This window comes from Rhincodon typus, chromosome 4 (genome assembly GCF_021869965.1).
Source record: "Rhincodon typus isolate 14 chromosome 4, sRhiTyp1.1, whole genome shotgun sequence".
In the NCBI taxonomy this organism is placed as follows: Eukaryota; Metazoa; Chordata; class Chondrichthyes; order Orectolobiformes; family Rhincodontidae; genus Rhincodon; species Rhincodon typus.
The window spans coordinates 92,520,149-92,539,883 of NC_063335.1; the positions used below are offsets into that span (position 1 = coordinate 92,520,149).

The 19,735-nt window shown below is 42.0% G+C and overlaps 1 protein-coding gene across 1 annotated transcript; it reads left to right on the forward strand.

The window, feature by feature from the left end:
• Positions 1-6,464: 6,464 nt before the first annotated feature.
• LOC109915137 (xin actin-binding repeat-containing protein 1-like) lies at positions 6,465-14,279 on the forward strand. The gene has a single exon (XM_020514741.2). The coding sequence runs from the start codon at positions 6,465-6,467 to the stop codon at positions 14,277-14,279; it is 7,815 nt and encodes a 2,604-aa protein (XP_020370330.1).
• The last annotated feature ends 5,456 nt before the right edge of the window (positions 14,280-19,735 follow it).

Here is a 19,735-nt window from a genome sequence, read left to right on the forward strand (position 1 = left end):
AGCTTTTCTGATGAAGGGTCTAGGCCCGAAATGTCAGCCTTCCTGCTCCTGTGATGCTGCTTGGCCTGCTGTGTTCGTCCAGCTCTGCACCTTGTTGTCTATAGTAGTGGACAGTTGTTTCCCAGGCTGGAGAGAATTGTACAATGGTGCACCCAGAGGCTAAATATTGGGATCACTACTATTTGCAAAATAAAGGCATAACCTGGACTTAGAGATACAGAAGAAATTTTTCAAAATTTGAAGGTAATGTAGTTAGATTGTTGAAATAAGCGGCTACATGTAAGTTTAACACAGAGAAGGCTGAAGTGATGCACTTTTGTAGAAAGAAAAATGAGAAGTGATATAAAATAAATGTTCCAATTTTAAGTGGACTGTAGGTGACTAATAGTTTTGGAGGTTTCAGAATGGATTGTGGAGGCTGTTTAAAATAAAAATGGTATCCTGGGCTCTGTAACACAGGAACGATTAGAGAAACAAAGATATCATGCTAAACCTTGACAAAACGACATTTTATAAAGGATGCAGAGGGACTTGCTAAAATATCACCAAGGGCTTCAGTTATGTGAACGACTGGTGACTATCATTTGTTGCCCTTGATTAGAGATTTGATTGAGATGTTCAAAATCATGAAGGATTCTATAAGAATGAATTAAGGAGAGATTGTTTCTAGTGGCAGAAGGATTGTGGACACTGATTTAGATTAAGGTTTTAAAGTATTTCAGACAGAAAGGGAAATAAGGACAATGTGTTTCATTCACTGAGTTGTTATGATCTAGAATGCACTGTATTAACGGGTGGCAGAAACAGATTTTTAACGAAGTTTCAGAGCCAAGGAAAAAGCACAAAGAAATGTGACTAATTTGATAGCTTCTCCAATTGGCCAACTAGCTTCTTTCTGTCAAAATTCTGTGATCCCTATGCAACTGCATTGGCAAAATCAAACCTCGGCTAAGTGCCGAAGAAGGAGTAAGAGAGCAGGAGGGTTTGATCACAGCAGGTAGTGGCTGTCAGGAAATGGGAGAAATATTCCTTCTCCTCTTGACTCCACATGAATTTAAAAAGAGCTGAATCTTTTGGTGGCAAACACTGGCTAGATTGTATTTACAGCTAATGCAAGGAATTAGCCTCATGGAGTCATAGGGATATACAGCACGGAAACAGACCCTTTGGTCCAATTTGTCCATGCCGACCAGATATCCTAAATTACTCTAGTCCCATTTTCCAGCATTTGGTCCATATCCCTCTAAACCCTTCCTATTCATATACCCAGCCAGATGCCTTTTAAATGTTGTAATTGTACCAGCCTCTACCACTTCCTCTGGCAGCTCATTCCATACAAACACCACCCTCTGCATGATAAATTGCCCTTTAGGTCCCTTTTAAATCTTCCCCTTCTCACCTTAAACCTATGCCCTCTAGTTTTGGTCTCCCCACCACATCCTGGGGAAAAGACCTTGTCTATTCACCCTATCCAAGCCCTTCATGATATTATAAACCTTGATAAGGTGACTCCTCAGCCTCCGATGCGCCAGGGAAAATAACCCCAGCCTATTCAGCATCTCCCTATAGCACAAACCTTCCAACCCTGGCAACATCCTTGTACATCTTTTTTGAACCCTTTCAAGTTTCTCAGCATCATTCCTATACCTGGGAGACCAGAATTCCACACAGTATTCCAAAAGTGGCCTAACCAATATCCTGTGCAGCCGCAACATGACCTCTCAACTCCTAAACTCGATACGCTGACCAATAAATGCAACCACATCAAACGCCTTCCTCACTATCCTATCTACCTGCAATTCCAAGGTCTCTTTGTTCAGCAGCACTCCCTAGGACATTACCATTAAGAGTACAAGTCCTGCCCTGATTTGTCTTTCCAAAATGCAACACCTCACATTTATCTATATTGAACTTCATCTGCCACTCCTCAGCCCTTTGGCCCATCTGATCAAGACCCCGTTGTACTCTGAGGTAACCTTCTTTGCTGTCCACTACACCTCCAATTTTGGTGCAATCTTCAAACTTACTAGCCATACCTCCTTTGTTCACATCCAAATCATGTATATAAATGACAAAAAGCAGTGGACCCAGCACCGACCCTTGTGGCACACCACTGGTCACTGTAGCCTGTAGCCTGAAAAGCAACCCTCCACCAATACCCTCTGTCTTCTACCTTCGAGCCAGGTCTGTATCAAAACAGTTAGCTCTCCCTGTATTCCATATGATCTAATCCTGCTAACCAGTCTACCATGCCCAGTTTACCTCAGAGATTTCATAGCAGACATTAGCATTAGCATGTGTTAGTGTGTTTTAGTACAGTATCAGTTATTTGGAATGCTGGGCCAAGGTCCTGCAGAATTTTGTTTTAAAATTTATTTTTCCAACTGGAAAGTGTACTCAATAATGTCTACTTTGCACCTCATGATTCATTTTCTTAACACTCTCTGCCCCCAATAATTCATGTTTATAATGTAATATCTAATGGCACAGTGTTCCCATGCCAGAAAGCCTGGGTTCAAGTCTTACCTGCTCCCAAGGTGTGTAATTAATCTCTGAGCAGGTTGATTAGAAAATATCTTTAATATGTAGTGACGCAGGTTAGAGTAATCAAAGACTAACTTTTGAGCATGAGAACATGAAGCCAGTACAGCCTATGAAAATCACAGCTAATGGATTTGCTGGAGGTGCCAACTCCTTGCAGGACTTTGTTCAATGAGCCACTAGTTATCCTCCTGTACTTTTGAAAGTGTCCATTAAATCATAGAATATGTCAGAACCTCTTTCATCTTGCTTCTTTGATAACACTCTTAACAGTGGAGTTGTTGGGTTGGAGCACTATTCCATGAGTTTAAGGGCATTATCTTGTCTTATACTAATATAATGCAGGCAAAGTAGTCAGGTGTTGTCCTTTGGAAGAGAGGTTAAACTAAGATCACATCTGCTTGATTTATGCGCCTCTTAAAGAATAGCTTTCATTGAAGGATAATACGTCTTATATTTGGACAGACAAGATCCAATGGTTCAAACTGCATTCTTTGTTTGAACAGCTCCTATATGGAAGACTATTCCACAAAATCCCTTTTTTGATTTAAAAAATATGCTTTATTAATAAAAAATCTCTTTGTGTATATACATTGTCACAAAAGCAGCTTGTTTCTTTATCAAGTAAATAAACAAAAGTGGAATTTGACTCTATCCAAAAAAACCAATGACCTCTCTTACATACACAATACTAATATTTACATATATTTGAGGCACTAAGAGGGTCCAAAAACTGAATAGATCCCCATTTACCTTCAGCAGAAGACCTCAGACAGTGGTTTTTTTCCCACTGCACCTTGGAGGCAGCTGCCCCAAGCTTTAGTGCGTCCCTCAGCACATAAACCTAGACCTTGGAATGTGCCAGTCTGCAACACTCAGTTGGGATCACCTCCTTGTCCTGGAAGACCAAGCCCTTCCAGTCAGTCTCTCCAGAAACTGAGCAAGTGATGAAATGCAGTTTGATTTCCCTTCCCATGCTATCCCAGATGGCCCCTATCTGAGATGTACCAGTAGTACAGAGCAAAGCTAAAATCTAGAAATATGGGTGTTCTAACCTGTATGATTCAGCTCTATATGATTATCAACTGAAGCTTTCTTAGGATTGGCGTGAGTGGGGAATTAGGTTGTGCATGTAGCAGAGAAGGAATACTAATATCTGCCCTAGCAATTAGGTTTGAGCAAACTACTATCTACACCTTTGCCTTCATTGAGCATGGAGCAGGGTTTGGTGCCTGCATGGGCTGTATAGATAAAATGTTTCTATTTATTTTTAGGCTATTTCTTCTCAAGACAGTGTTCCTCAATCGGTGAACAACCTTCATCAGCTCAAGGTAGGAAAAAGAGGCATATTTAATGGCATTAAAAATGATTGTCTTATGCAGTGTTTACCATGACTTACATCATTCAGTTTTTTAATGCCCCTTCCATTTCCACCTCCTCCACATTGCATACTGTCCACAACCAACTACCTGCCCACCTTTGCTAATACTGTCCCGTAAACGGCCAGCAGCTGGATTATGAAAGCTCCCTGGAGATGGTCTTCTAACTCCCTCCCCAGAACCTTTCCCCCAAATTTTTGTACCTCCTCTCTGTCATTTTAAGAGACATTAAGTGAAATGAGTTTGACATTTGCTATATTGGTACTAAGTTTATATTCACCGTCCATCACAACAACCCAAACTTCTCAAAAACTAGTGTATCTATTGTTGACCTTTGGACATTGACATAATTAGGCCCAATTCCATGGATCATCTCCATATCAGTTGTAAAGAGAAAATCAATACATCAGAGAAAGGTTTGAAGAGATTAGTTTGTGTGATTGCCTTATTTCATCAAATCAAATTTGTTATGTCTTAAACCCATATCTACATCCTTCCGATGTTCAATTCAAAATCCTTTCTCTGGATACAATCTGACAGACACAAGTGTATGGTCTATTTCCTCACCCTTCAAGTGGATATGGCATGAAATTATCACATACCTGTGACAGTGATAAGTTCTTAGTTGCAAAAGAATCTATGATATTTTAATATTGTATTAGATCTGGTACACATGGACCTATAAGTACCATCACTGTTTGTGTTTGTGTGTGAAATTTGCAGTGATTGAATTAACAAAAATGTTTTAAAGGGGAAGCTTGTCATCAGAAGGTTAATTACACTAGATTTATGACAATTTTCACCAGTGTTATTGATGAAAGCATCATAATAGCACAAAACATTAACAAGTCACTTACAAATGGCTAGGGTATGACAAAATATTGTGTTGAGCCCTTTGGATCTATCTCATTTCCAAAATGATGATGGTTACCCTTTAAGACATTTTTTTTTGCTGTGTCATTAATACTCAGGCATGCTGGTATAGCATGGGGTGGGAATTGCTACTCAATGAACATAGACAACACACTCACATCACTCACTCACATAGGCAGCACATAATCTATTATGGATTCTACACAATCAGGTAACTCTTATGAGTATAGATAGCAAGAACTGCAGATGCTGGAGTCAGAGACAACACAGTATAGAGCTGGAGAAACACAGCAGGCCAGGCAGCATCAGAGGAGCAGGAAAGTTGTCGTTTTGGGTTGGGACCCTAAGAAGGGTGCCGACCTGAAATGTCAACTTTCCTGCTCCTCTGATGCTGCCTGGCCTGCTGTATTCCTCCAGCTCTATACTGTGTCAACTCTTATGAGTAGTTCTGCAGTCAGAGTTCCAGATGCCTCAAAACCAATTAAGCAAACACTAGAATATTTACCTGCAATTATTTGTCCAATACTCAACCCTGGGCAACTGACTTCATAGAATCCCTACAGTGTAGAAGTAGACCATTCAGCCCATCGAGTCCACATCGCCCCCATGAAGAGATCCCACCCAAACCCACCCAACCTATCTATCCTATCCCTGTAACCTTGCATTTCCCATGGCTAATCTACCTAACCTACACATCTTTGGACTGTGGGAGGTAATCCGAACAGACACAGGGAGAATGTGAAATTCTGCACAGACAGTCACCCAAGGGTGGAATCAAACCCAGGCTTCCGGTACTGTAAGGCAGCAGTACTAACCATTGAGCCACCATGCTGCCCACGTCCATCAATGCCAGATTCTATATTGTTTGATTTGATCCCTGTCTCAAATTATCCCTCTCAACTCCAGATCTATCTTACTCAAATCTAGTTGAACGTATGATTTCATCTCGTCAATATTATCCTACTGATACAATCTGATTAACTTGTTTGCAGAGGCATTATTTACTCCTTTTGATGTTTTAGGTTGAAGTGTTCCTTTTGTTTAAAGTGTCAGGAACACTCATTAGTGCAGAAAACTCAAAAGACTAAACAGTATACTGAAGGCTTAAGGTCTCATACCTTTCCTCCAGGAGGCTGCATTATACCTGTTTTGAGTTCCCAAACTGTCAAGTGTAAATGCCACTTAATGATGTGTATGATATCATGTTCAATTCCAGAATCTTACTTTTGTCACTCTCTTTTTTCTGAACATTTCTGAGGTATCTCTACTCTTTTGAAGTTTAGGTCCATAAAATAAATTCCAAGAAAAACTCATAGTCTGTACAAAAGTGCCATTTCTAGACTAGCATTTTAACGGGATAAGAGTTGGAATAATGTAAAAGTGCTGCTTTCTGTGATGTGAAGAGGTCCTCATGAATTTTAAAAAGACTGAGGACTGTTTGCTGTGTATAGATAATCACCTCTCAACAACCCAGACAGCATGATCTGTGCCAACAGTGCTGGGCAGTGGTACAAAAGTACTTTTCTTCTGCCAATCCTTTATGCTTTAAAATTACTCATTACTCACAATTAACCATTTGACTTCAATTTTTTTTAACATTAAACCGCATGGCATGATACAAGACAAAAGTGGTGTCCATAAATCCTCATACATAACCTTGTTTTACTAAAGATGGCTCAGAAGATGAATGTGATCCAACAATCAAGTGTTACTCAGAATCTGGAAAATGATTTTCTACCACCACCTCCACCGCCTGACATACTTGAGGCTGCTGTCAAGCCAAGCATCACAGCGGAAGATCACCCACAAAACATACCACCCCCTCCACAACAAGCCTTTGTCAAGTTTCACCAGCAACGCCAAATTAATGAATTGAAGAGACTTTATAAGCACATGCACCCAGAGCTTAGGAAAAATCTACAGAAGGTGGTCAATGAGGACTGGGCTGAGGTGTTGAATGCCGAACAGGCCGCTGCTGCCTTAGCAACTGGTACACATGGCATTGGCAACACAGTGCTTCAGACTGAGGTCCAGTCTATGCGCTGGATATTTGATAACTGGCCTTTGGACACCATTGGAGATCATCAAGGAGCTAAGAAGCTGAAAGATGAAGAGACCATTCTCAGCGGAGATGTGAAAAACACATCTTGGAAATTTGAAAACCAGACAATTAATGACATCAGCGCCCAGTATTCAGAATTTTCTGAAAACTCCGGTGATGGAAAAGAGCAAATAAAGGGTGATGTCCGCACAGCACTGTGGTTGTTTGAAACGCAGCCCATGGATTCCTTGAATAAAACTTACTCCAGTGAGAATGATCTCCAAGAAGTAGTCCTAAAAGAACCTGTACAGAAAGGAGACGTAAAAGGGGCAAAACTATTATTTGAGACCCATCCATTAGGTGATTTGGGACGTAGCAACTCTGTGGAAGAAAGCAGCATATTGCAACTGCGCTCAGAAATTCAGGAACTGAAGGGTGACGTAAACAAGACAGTGAAGTTATTTGAGACTGAACCATTATGTGCCATTCGAGATACTGTCGGGAACATCCACCAAATTAAATCGATCTGCAGGGAGGAAGTCCAACACAGCGGCAATGTCCAAAGTGCTCGCTGGTTGTTTGAAACTCAACCCCTGGGCAGCATTAACCAAGATCTTTCAAGAGTAAAGATCATTCGAGGCATTTCCCTGGAAGAGACTCAACAAGGTGGTGTTGGCAGAAAAAGATGGCTCTTTGAAACACAAGCATTGGATACCATCAAAGAGCGGACCGAGGAGTCAAATGACAAAGCTAGTATTAAAGTAATAGAAGGTGGAGATGTGAATAAGAAGTGTTGGCTCTTTGAAACTCAACCTCTTGACACACTAAAGGAAACCCCTTCTGAAGAAGTCACCAAAGAACAAGTAATTGGAGGCAATGTGCGCAGCAGCCTTTGGTTGTTTGAGACACAGCCAGTGGAAAGCTTGAAGGACAGCTTTGAAGTTGGTCACTTGAAGAGAGTTGTGACAGAAGAAGAGAAGGGAGACGTGAAAGAAAGAACCCATATGTTTGAAAGCTGCTCTCTGGACAGTATTAACAAGGAGCAAAGCGAGACCTCCAATATCAGCAAGACATTGGAAATACAGAAAGGAGATGTCAAAACTTATAAGTCTCTATTTGAAACTCTACCTCTTCATAGTTTTAAAAATTCAGATGAAATCTCTCCTGAGAAGCAGACTGAAGTGTTAGCTGGACACGTAAACGAGAACAGAGCTCTGTTTGAAACCATCCCTCTTTATGCTATCATGGACAGTGCTGGTCACTGCCATCAAGTCAAGACAGTAAGTCGAGAACAAGTTGTTAGTGGTGATGTCAAACATTGTAGATGGATGTTTGAAACTCGCCGCCTGGATCAGTTTGATGAAGACACAGAAAACGTGGAATTAGTTAAAGGCATCACGAAAGAGGAGATCCGTGCTGGCAATATGGAGACAACACGGTGGCTATTTGAGACACAGCCTCTTGATGTCATACATGCCAACATAAATAAAACAGAGATTCAAAGCTCTGACTACAAAGATGTGATAAAAGGTGATGTCAATACATGTAGGTGGCTGTTTGAAACACAGCCAATGGATGCTTTGTATGAAAAATTAGAGACCAAGCAAGAGGATGAAACCCAATTAAAAGGCAATGTCAAATCATACACATGGCTTTTTGAAACACAAGCATTGGATAGTATCAATGAGAAAGGCGAACAGCAGCTCAAGGTCTTCAGTGCAAACCTTGATGATGTTAAAGGGGTAGATGTGAAGACCACAAAGCATCTTTTTGAAACCGAACAAATTGGCAATATCACCGGCGGGTTGGATGAGGCACAGAATATGAGATACACAAGTGAGGTGGACATTCAGTCGGGGAACGTATCGAGAGTGAAAGAAATCTACCAAAGCACCTCACTCAATGAAATAGGTGATGTGGTCAAAAATGTAAACAGCATCAAATCCATGCCACTGGATGCTACACAGTCAGGATCAGGTTGTGTACACAAGTTCACCTGGCTGTTTGAAAACTGCCCAATTGACTCCATTAAAGAAATGACAGAAGAAGACACACCCAAAAATGTAATCACTGACATAAAGGGAGGTGATGTTGGTGGCAAAAGATTTGTTTTTGAGACCCACTCATTGGATCAGATAAAAGATAAAACTGATATAATGGATCTCAGTTCAAGAAAGGAAGAATCTATTGCCAAGGGAGATGTGAAATCATGCACCATGCTCTTTGAAACACAACCCCTTTATGCAATCCGAGACAAGGAAGGCCAATATCATGAAGTTACTGCAGCGAAAAAGGAGGAAATCATGAAGGGAGATGTAAGGGGTACTAGGTGGCTCTTTGAAACCAAACCATTGGATACAATCAAGCCAATGGATGAGGTGTTTGTGCTCAGAGCTGTTACGCAGGAGGATGTGCAGCAGGGAGATGTGACAGCAGCTCGATGGAAATTTGAGACCCAGCCTTTGGATTCAATCAAAGATGAAGCACAACCAGGAATTAAAGTGGTGGACGAGGTCCAAGGAGGAAATGTACAAGCAAGTAAGCAACTCTTTGAAGGGCAGCAGATAAACCGCAAGTATGTAAGGATGGTCAGTGTCAGTGATGTTCAGAGTGGAGATGTCAGAACATCAACTTGGCTCTTTGAAAATCTCCCCATTGATTCCTTGAAGGGAGCAGCTAAAGAAAGCACATGTGCAAAAACTGTCCACAGAGAAGACATACAGAAGGGAGATGTGAAAAGGTGCACATGGCTGTTTGAGTCCCAACCGTTGGACAGCTTAAAAGATTCAGACACTTCAATGAAAAATGAAACCAAAGAAAGAGTGACAGATGCTGATGTGAAGTCTACAACATGGTTGTTTGAAACAACTCCCCTGGATACATTCATTCGTGCTCAATGCAGCACAGAAAGTACTGATATGACAGAACAAAGTGTCCAGACAAGCTTACAGACTTTATACAACTGTAATGCTATTACGTCAAGGGGACTTCTCATTGAATCAAGTGAGATAGGCATTCTAAAAATGGCCAAATATCAACTAATGAATCACAACGGTCCACATATTCTAAAAGAAGAAGTTATTGGTGGTGTCTTACAGAGAATTCTGTGGCAGTTGCTTCAGAAGAAGGAATCCCTCCATCCTGAAGGGATTGTGCTGAAGGAAGATGGAAGTGGGAGAATTTCTTCACATAAAGTTCAGCTGTTCTCTCATTGTGAAGGAGGTGTTAAGAAAGATGGAGACATTGCTAATGAAATTTATAACCTTCTTAACCAAGACAGTAAAGTCAAAAAAGGGATTTTGATTCAGGAAACTGAGAGCGAAATTGCTCAGATAACTGTTTATTTGCTGGTTAATCATCAACAAAGTGAAGAAGCTGAAAAAGAGGTTATCAAAGGAGATGTAAAATCTACCATTGATAGTCTTCTTGCTTCTACTAAGCAGCAAACCACATCAATGACAGTAAGACGTGAGGAGAATGAGAAAGGGAATGTCCAACTGTACACAACATGCATTGAATCAGGGACATTGGACTATCTCAAGAGGGACCGAGAGGAAACTGATGATTCTACAGTTTCAGCACAGAAAGAGGAGATTGTACGTGGTGACGTAGAAGGTGCTATAAGGAATTTGAAACAGAGTGGAGGACAAATTGAAAGGACAGTTGATGATATTGTACCAGGAGATGTCAAAGGAACCAAGAAATACTTCTTAACTGAACCACAAACTGTCCACGATATTGTTCAGAAAGAAGATATTTTAGGTTCTAATAGCAACTGTCTTCATCAGTTCTTGGGGCAGGCTGCAAATCAGTCCACTGGGGTGGAGAATGAAGAACTTGTCACTGGTGATGATAAGGCTCCACCACAGTCAGTGAAGAGTGTAAAATATCAAACAAGACAGCTGGACACAGAAGGCATTGTCCCTCATAATACGAAGGACACTCTGGTTACACTGCAAGAATCCACAAGTGATAAGAAGGGGATGAGAAATGGACAGCATTCCGAACCTTCTGTTCACTCGCTGGGTCGTGCCTCCCTCGCAGTGTCAGAGGTGAGGGCAGAAAATACCGCAGGTCAGGACCTTCAAATAGCAATGGAGAACCTTAGAGAGGTTGCAGCTGAAGCACAGACTACCCATCACAAATCCAGCACACGAGAACACTTCAAGAGCAGCACACAAAACTCAGCAGCATTTCAACAATATCATCAAGCTACTCAGTACAAGACTTCAACAGAAAAGGTAAAGAAAAATGTACAAATGTCCACACAGCAGCAAGGCAGCATGATGCCAAGGCATCGGACAAGCACCCAAATGACTGTCACTCAACCCAAACAGCTGAACAGCCAGCAAAATACTCAACAGGTCAGTGCGTATGAGGGACAAGGACATATTCGGTCAGATTCAGCTTACTCTAATGAAGGTCAGAAAGGTGAATATTTAACAAAGGTAGTTAACAATGGCAGAACTGAAATAGGAGCTGCTTCAGAACACGTGCAGACTCTTGGTCAGTACTCGCCCACCAACTTAGTGGAGGAAGATTGGGCAGTGGCAGATCAGGAGATAATTGCCAAGGGAGACGTAAAGTCAACCAACCAGTCTTTAAAACATTCAGTGGCAGAGCAGAAGTCTGTCAAGAGAGAGGAAGGTGTTCGAGGTCACTTGGAGGCAGCTCTCCATTCTCTGGGAAAAGCTAATATGAATGTTTCCAAAGGTGATTTTAAAACTGCCATGATATATAGAACTGCAGGCCAGTCACATTCAAGGGACAAAATGAAGAGTGGTGTTAGAACTGATTGTAATCGAGTTTCGCTATCACAATCTGACACTGAGTTTCCTCCTCCATTTCCAGTGACAGAGCGCCCTGTACTCTCGAGTGAAGCTTGTGGCCAGCTGTCTGTGGAGGCCAGCCCCTTTCCCTGCAACCAGTCTGAATCTACTGCCGTGAAAAAGCCAGCAACTTCTCAGTATCCTCCACCTCTTCCACCCAAGACCCACGAAAGAAACATTGTCTTGTCTAAACCATCGATTGCACCAAAACCACACACGATACCACCTGCCCGGCCAATGCAGGCAGGCAAACCCATTCCACCTCCCAAGCCGGAACATTTGCCATCAATCCATTCTGCCCCAAGTCCACCTAATCCACCAAAGAGCTATGCATCAGCTGTGCCAATACCAAACCCATTGCTTTCAGCGGGATGCAACTCTCCAAAGTTTATGCTAATGGAAAAACCTGGCAGAGCATCAATTCCTACAGAGGATGTCCATCCGTCAGACTGTCAGCCTGGCCAACAGGAAAGACACTGTGAGCAGTCTCTATCGGAGCAAGCATCTAGCACAATGGCATCTTACACAAAAGTACTGAGAACTCCCTTGCAGTTGGCAGAAGAGAAATACAAACAAACAAAGGAAGGACACAGCAAGCCAACTGTCATGGTAACTAACCCTGTGGCACACGTGGTATTACAGGGAAACTCTTCTGGAAACCATGTTGACGCCAATGGCCCAATGAAAACAGAACAAGAAATTGTACCAAAGGAACAGACTGTTGCAGAAGTCCAGCAGGGATTCAAACAGTCATATTTCCAGCAAAGTACGCAGAGTGCAGGAATGTTTCAGGGATTTAAAGCTGCCCTTTACACTTCTGGAACCCAGGACAAACAAAGCCCTCCTCAAATGAACCAGGCTAGCAGCTGGAAAGAGGATGTGACAATGACAGAGAATACGTCTGCTTTACCAAAAGAAGTTGAAGTTGTGCAACCAGAAATCACAGCCGCTGGTAAGTCACAAAAGAGTTATCTGCAGCCTCGGCCAAGCCCAGAGTTGTACCCGAAACAGTCAGTCAAAGTGTCCTTTGAACAACAGCCAGCCCAGAGTGGCCAGTACGACAGATGCATGGGTCAGCATGGATTCAGTAAGCAGACAGTAGCGACAATTCGCCAACAAGGGCAACTTCACACAGAGCAACAGCACACCCCGCCACCAGACGCAGTCGTAATGCGAGGGAAGCGGCAGCAGGGGCAAGAGACAGAAGATGATCGCAGGAAAAGGTTATCAGTTCACAAGGAGGAAATAATGCGAGGAAATGTGAAGGCGGCGATGGAGATATTTGAAAATTTGAGAAAGCGAGAAGAGCTGCACAAGATCTTGTCTCAGGTTAAAGAGTTTGAAGAGGAGACTTTTCAAGTGGATGTAAAAGGTCTGAAAAGTTTGTTTGAGAACGTGCCAGAATGGGTGGTGCCTAAGAATAAAGTGGCTAAGCAACTGAAACCAACTGATCGTCAAAAGAATGAATTGCAGAATCAGTCTAATGTAGCCAAGGACGAATTGGAAAGTCTGTCCTCCATGGAGCTTGTGTTTGAAGACCTTGAAAGAGCAAGTATGGAAATCATTTACCTGAAAGAACAGACACTGGCGAAGCTGTTACACATCGAAGAGTCCATTAAAAAGGCTCTCTATTCCGTTTCCAATCTGAAATCGGAGTCTGATATCGTGGGACTCTCTGGCCTTTTCCGGGAGTCACTAGGAGTTGCTTCAAGCTCCCCATCTGGCAACATTAAGAAGATCAGTCTGGTCTCCAGCAAATCGAGTGCAGAAAAAGCCAAGGAACGTAAAGAGGATCAAGTTCGAAAAGAAATGTTAAACAATTCAGAGAAACAAGTGAATCCATTGTTAGATATTCCAGCCGTTCCGGCTCGTGTGAGCACTCCATCATCTCCCTCCTATATTTCCATTGAATCAGCAGCTAGGAAACCGACAGGTTCCTTAAAAAACAACCCACCAGTTGCACCAACAGAAAGCATGTGCATTTCTCCTGCTCCTCAAAACCAGCACGCTGCACCATTATCTCCAAAAGCAACAACCTACAATGATATTCTTTGCAATGGACACCAGAGTGATACAGCAGAGAAGGCAAAGCATGAGGCTGTTGGCAGCAAGAATTCAGTGCCAAAAGACACCAATGAGTTAATTCAAACCGAGAACAGAAATGGAAACAATATTGCCAATATCAATGACAGTGCACTCAACGCGTCCACTGGCGTTATCCCTTTAAGTGGATTTAAAGGCAATGTCTTCGAAAGAACACAGACGCCAGTCCCTCAGAGAAGCAAAAGTGTTGTAGAGTTCAAGACGGGACCTGATGGAGGTGAGATAGTCGGTACGAAGACTGTCATGGAAAAATATGAAGAGATTGATCGATTTGGAAACAAAATCATCACATCAAAAACCTCAACCACAGTCACAAAGCAATCAGAGTCTAGAACCTCATCAACATATGAGGTAGTTCAAGCGCCACCCAAGTATGAGGTTGCTACTTCTCCCCTTATGGGTAGGTACCTGCAGAGCCCATCAAAGCTAGCAGAAGATTCATATTCGAATGCTAAGGAAAGCGGAGTCATGTTTGTTTCCATTGGCAATCCCAATTCGGTAAAGAAATGTTAAATATTAGAGTCACACTAAATTCCGTTAAAGTACAACTTATGACACGGTGATTAAGAAATGTAGAGCTGGGTAAAGAACATCCATGGAGCTGGAAATCTGAAATAAGAATCAAAAAGGTGCTGCAAATGCCCAGCAGGCCTGGTCAATCTCTCAAAGGATGGGTTTGTATATCACGTCTAGGTGGATAGAAGACCCATAGTTAATGGAGGACCCACACAAAAAAAGTGCCAAACTCATTTAGTATTTCAAGAAGAACAAACTGGAATTTTGAAATGAAGATCAATATGTTCACATCACGCTCATCAGCTTCTGAAAAGAAAAAAAGGATAATGTTGGAGATTTAGAATACTTTCCAGAAATCAGCTTCTACTAACAGCCTGTAATCACAATGTTGACCATCATTTCCACATGTTGCTGTTCTTAGGACAATATTCCTTTTGACAATGTGATTTTAGACTTCATGGGAGGTCATTTTAACTTTGGGCAATGGTATACAATGTGTTTGATTGAATTAGCCACTCATTTTACAGCTCTGTTTATTTTTTGACACTGGAATAGAAAGTCTTGTACTGGGGGCAACTCAATATTGTCTGTTTCACGCTGTCAAAGTTAAAATTACCTCCTTGTGTGTCACATATCTCCAGGGTTTCCTGATTTTTGCTGAAGAGTTGTAGTGTTGTGAATGCAAATAGACCACAATTTTAAATCACTATTCAATTTTCTCCTCAAATTTCCTATTTTGTTTCTACATCCAACAATGTATCAGTTTCTTTAAGCTCTTTGAAAGTCTCTTTCTGCCTGTGAACTGTTTTTCCTGTTTGCTAAATACTTTATTCACCTCTTTTTTATTCCACAGCCTGCCTTAATAAACATTTTTAATATTTTACTAGCTTTTTCTGATTTCTTTTGCATGAAATCAGTCTCGGACTGTGTGACATGAACTGTAGGCTTTATCTGAATCTTATTTAAAATTATTTTGGTATCTTCACTGTTGGTCATTAGTGCTGGAATTGATAAATCATTTTTTAAAGCGTCTCCTGTTATTTGGTTGGTAAATGTATTTTCCATTTTGAAATCTAGCCATTAGACAAAGGCTCCTAGGTTTGGTTCCTGTTTGTTGCACAATTCGTGGATGACAGTAAGAACAGTGATTGGGTGAGCCCCATAATTGTCCTTTAACCATAAGAAGAGGGAACAACCCAGGTGTGGTTAATGGTCCTGTTCCTAAACAGTAAAATGTTTGAATTTGGCCCATTTAGATTTAGAATTAGAATTAGATTTATGTTTTATTGTCATAGGTACGCTAGTACGGGACACCAGAGTACAGTGAGATGTGTACAATGTCGCCACACTCAACAAAGTACCTAGATACAGAATCTTAGTTACAAAAGTAGAAAAATAAAGAATTAAGTTAAAAAGTCAAACATTACAGTCCTTTCTCAAGCCATGGGCTTGCAGATGCTCCAAGCTGGGCTTTCCCCAAGAGGGCTCGCTCACCCCTGTGGTGGGCTAAGACCAGCCTGTGCTTGCCAGCTCCGACCACTGCTGCTGATCTCCATCGGGTACACCAGGCTTGGCTGCCGCCGCTCGCAAGGCTTCAGCCCCGACCGCTGATGCCGCCGCCATCCATTGTGACTGACTTCTGCTGCTTCATCGCCGACCGCCGCTGTCCCAGTCCGGGCTCATGCTGGGCCCCAGCCGCTGCCACGCTCTATTGGCGCGTTAGCCACTTTGTGCTTTTCCCTACCCTCCTGGGCACAAGATGATTGAGAGCGCCTGAACAACCAGTCCCCAGGCAAGGTTGTCCAATTTTATCATAGTTCCAGATCAGAAATTGTCCAAGTTGTCAATTTCATCAGGGGGGAAGTTATGGAATAGTTTTCATTTTTTATTTCCACATCCCTAACCCACCCCAGTTGCTTGCATCAAGATTAATTTAAAAAGGATCCCTTCCTTTGGGATCCCTTTCTCCCAGGCCAAATAAATTTATATTTTCAAGAGAAAATTTACCCAGGCTTATTGAATTAAAGAAAAGAATGAGTTAATTCATTACTGAACAGGAGAACAAATAACAGCACAACACACATACATATGCATTAGAAATGAGATAGTGAGTCTTAAAATGATAAAAGTTTAAAAAGTTATAAGGATCAGTCAGAGTTCTATGAACAGTAGACAATGGGACATTGTGACCATGATCTTGAGAGAAACCACTAGAATAGCTATCGGTGAATGGTTGATTTTTGAGATATGTGGCTTTTTTTGCTTTTGTCCTGTTTCTTGTTGACAGTGAGTGGCTTGCCACACTCAGAACAATAGATTTTCTTTTACATTTTGCCTGCAGTGCAGGGGTGTTTAATGGCTATTCCCTAGCTGTGGCTTTCACAGCACATTCGTCCACTAGCACATACAGATCAGAGGTCCCTACCGGGTGCTACTTTCCAGGGGTTCACAATTAATCTTTAGTCAACAGTTAATTCCATGCTCAGAAGCTACAAGATCAACCAAACTTGGTTTGCAGTCTTTATTTTGAAAAAGTCTTGTCCAAAAATTCTATATATTCACTTGTAATTTTTGATTCATGATACTTCTCCTTGTAATGAATGATACTTCCCCTTATAATGAATGAACTTCCCCAAATAATGGAGAAAAGGAATAAAATATCATTCCCTTCCTTGTCCTGGGTGTCTAAGAGTGTCTCTTTGAAACCTGGACAGCGAATCTACGCTGACATGAATTCCAGAAATGATTTTTAAATGATACAGCTGGAGGAACAAAATCCAATGGAATACATTCTGGATGTGAAACTTTTCCACAAAAGTTAATGGCCTGTGGTCGATATAATCTGTGGTCTCTCTCCGTACCTATTTTGGACACACATCTCAAAGTGCCTGACAGCCTGAGAGTTTTCTCCTCTACTGTAAAGACTCATTTCTGATGCTTGTTTAGTTTTTTTTTGACAAATAACTGATTTGTCTCTCTATTCCTAATTCATCTTCCTGAAGGAGGACCACCCCTACTCCAATGGCTACATTGAATGTTTGGTTAAAAGTTGGAGATGTAAACACAGGTTGATGAATAAAGTGGCCTTCGGCATTTCAAAAGCTGTTTGGCATTTCTCAGTCAATGCTACCTTCACATTTTTCCATTGCAGTTCTGTCTGCAGGGCATTAATTGTACTGAAAATTGGAATGAACTTTCATAGAATACCTGTGGTGCAGAAAGAGGCTATTCAGGCCTTCAAGTCTGCACCTTCCCTCCGAAGACCCACTCATCCAGAACCACCCCACATCCTGTCCCATCACCCCACATTTACCATGGTTAATCCACCTAGCCAACACATCCGTTAACACTTTGGCCAATTTAGCATGGCCACTCCACCCATCCTGCACATCTTTGGACTACGGGAGAAACTGGAGCACCCAATCGTACCCCACGCAGTCACGGGGAGAACATGCAAACTCCTCATAGACAATCATCCAAGGCTGGAATCGAATCCCAGTTCATGGTGCTGTGAGGCACAAATTGAACTTGTAATAGAATCCACGCATCCCCAAGAATCTCATGACTTCCCATTTTGTTATGTGAATGGGGAACTGCTTCTGAATGGCTTCAACTTTTGCAGCCTTGGGTAGCACATGCTTGAACCACTCTGTGTCCTCAATAGATCACTTGACCCTTTCCAAACTTGCTGTTTGTGAGATTGACCACGAGGTTAGCTGACCATGTGTTCCGGAAGATACCTTCCAGTTACCCTGAGTATCCAATGTGTTGCTGAAGACTTGCAGGTTGTCCAGGTACACTGCACAATTAGATAGTTCTGCCACTGTGTTGTTATCAGCCCGGATAGATTGGCTGGATTGTTTGGAGTTTGAATGTTATGACTTGACAGTTGAATAAAATGTCTGGAGTTACAAACACTTACTTTGAACAGGCTGTCAAGGGAATTTGCCAGAATGGCTTATATAAATCTATCTTGGCAAAATAGGCTGATTTACCTATCCTAGCAACGTAATCTTCCAGCTGGGATATTGGGTAGGAATTGGCTTTGGTCACTGCATTAACTTTTTGGTAGTAAATATAAAGCCTTTTGGAAAAAATCCGCTGGGCACAAGAACAACTGGGGACCTCCATCATGACTGCTGGGTTCTATTGGTCAGTGGTCTGGCACGTAGTTCTTTCCAAATGTGGATCAGCTTTTCTGGGCCTAGCTGAAAGGGATGTTGTGTCATGGGAGGGGCCTCTCCCACAACCACATAAAGTAGAACTAGACTAGTGTAGCCTGATGTCCCTGCACAGCGAGCAGCTTCATCGATTCTAATTAGTTCAGTATTGGTTGTGCAGGTAATAAGTGGTTCATTGGTTAAATATGGGCCTTATCCACATCTTCCTCCAATTCATTCCTGCTGCTACCATCCTCTTGGTTACTGGCAATGGACAGTTGGCCATTTGGGTAATCTGGGGTGAGGCAGTCAGTACCTCTACAATCTGGAGAGTGGGCCATTGTCAGATCTGCAGGTCCAGTACATCTAGTCTGGGGAACTCAGTCAAAGAGATGCCTAAAAATCAGTCAGGGATCTGCCCAATCAGGTCTGTTTTTCCATGCCAGCTGGGTATGGGTCACAGTCATTCTAGGGTTTTTTTTATTGAATGTCAGAAATCACTGCTTCGATGGGCACATTAGGGAAATTAGTTGTGGGGAGGAGGCATCATGCGAGGATGCAGAGGGGATAATATTTGTGGGGCGGGGTGAGGTGGTCAACTCAACATATCAGGATGGGGAGATAATAAAACATGGGAGGGCAAGGACTACTCTGGGAGCGGGTATTCATTGACGGTCATCACCAACCTAGCTTCACTGGTGGGGGGGGCGACAATGTATGTAGTATAACAAAGCTGTGTGCCTGGGGAGAGTAGGGAGAGTAAACAAACAGTTTGGGTGTGAACATGGGGAGGATCAAAGCTAGTGGGGTTGACAGGATAGGCAAGGAATAAAGTAACAAGAAGGTTCGGTGGGGGAATCTCACTGAGAGTGAGAGACTCACTGAGAGACTGAAAGCATGTGACTCACTCCATGAAGAGCTACCTGTATTGCCTTCCATTCTCATCCAAATTGCAAACATGCAATGGAACTGAAAATGTCTGAAAATGTAAGTGTTGGTTTCTTTTTCTCAAATGGAGGGTGCTTCATTTATCGATAGCGAGGTCCTTCAAGGGGCAATAGTATTAAATAGCTATCCACACAGTTCAGGTGAAAGACATCTCTTATTAGCAAATATTTTATGTAGACATCAAATATTGATCTACTGTGTTGATTAAAAATCCTGGCACCGAAGACTTTAGAGCAATTATATTACAAATGTACATTCTAAATGTTATCACTCCAACTATTTTAAGTGGCCAGAATTTGAGTCTTTGTCAGCAAAATAAACAAGTCAAGCACCGAGGACTTTAGA

Coding starts and splice junctions, on each gene's coding strand:
- LOC109915137 (XM_020514741.2), top strand. CDS start 6,465: ATGGCTCAGAAGATGAATGTGATCCAACAATCAAGTGTTACTCAGAAT.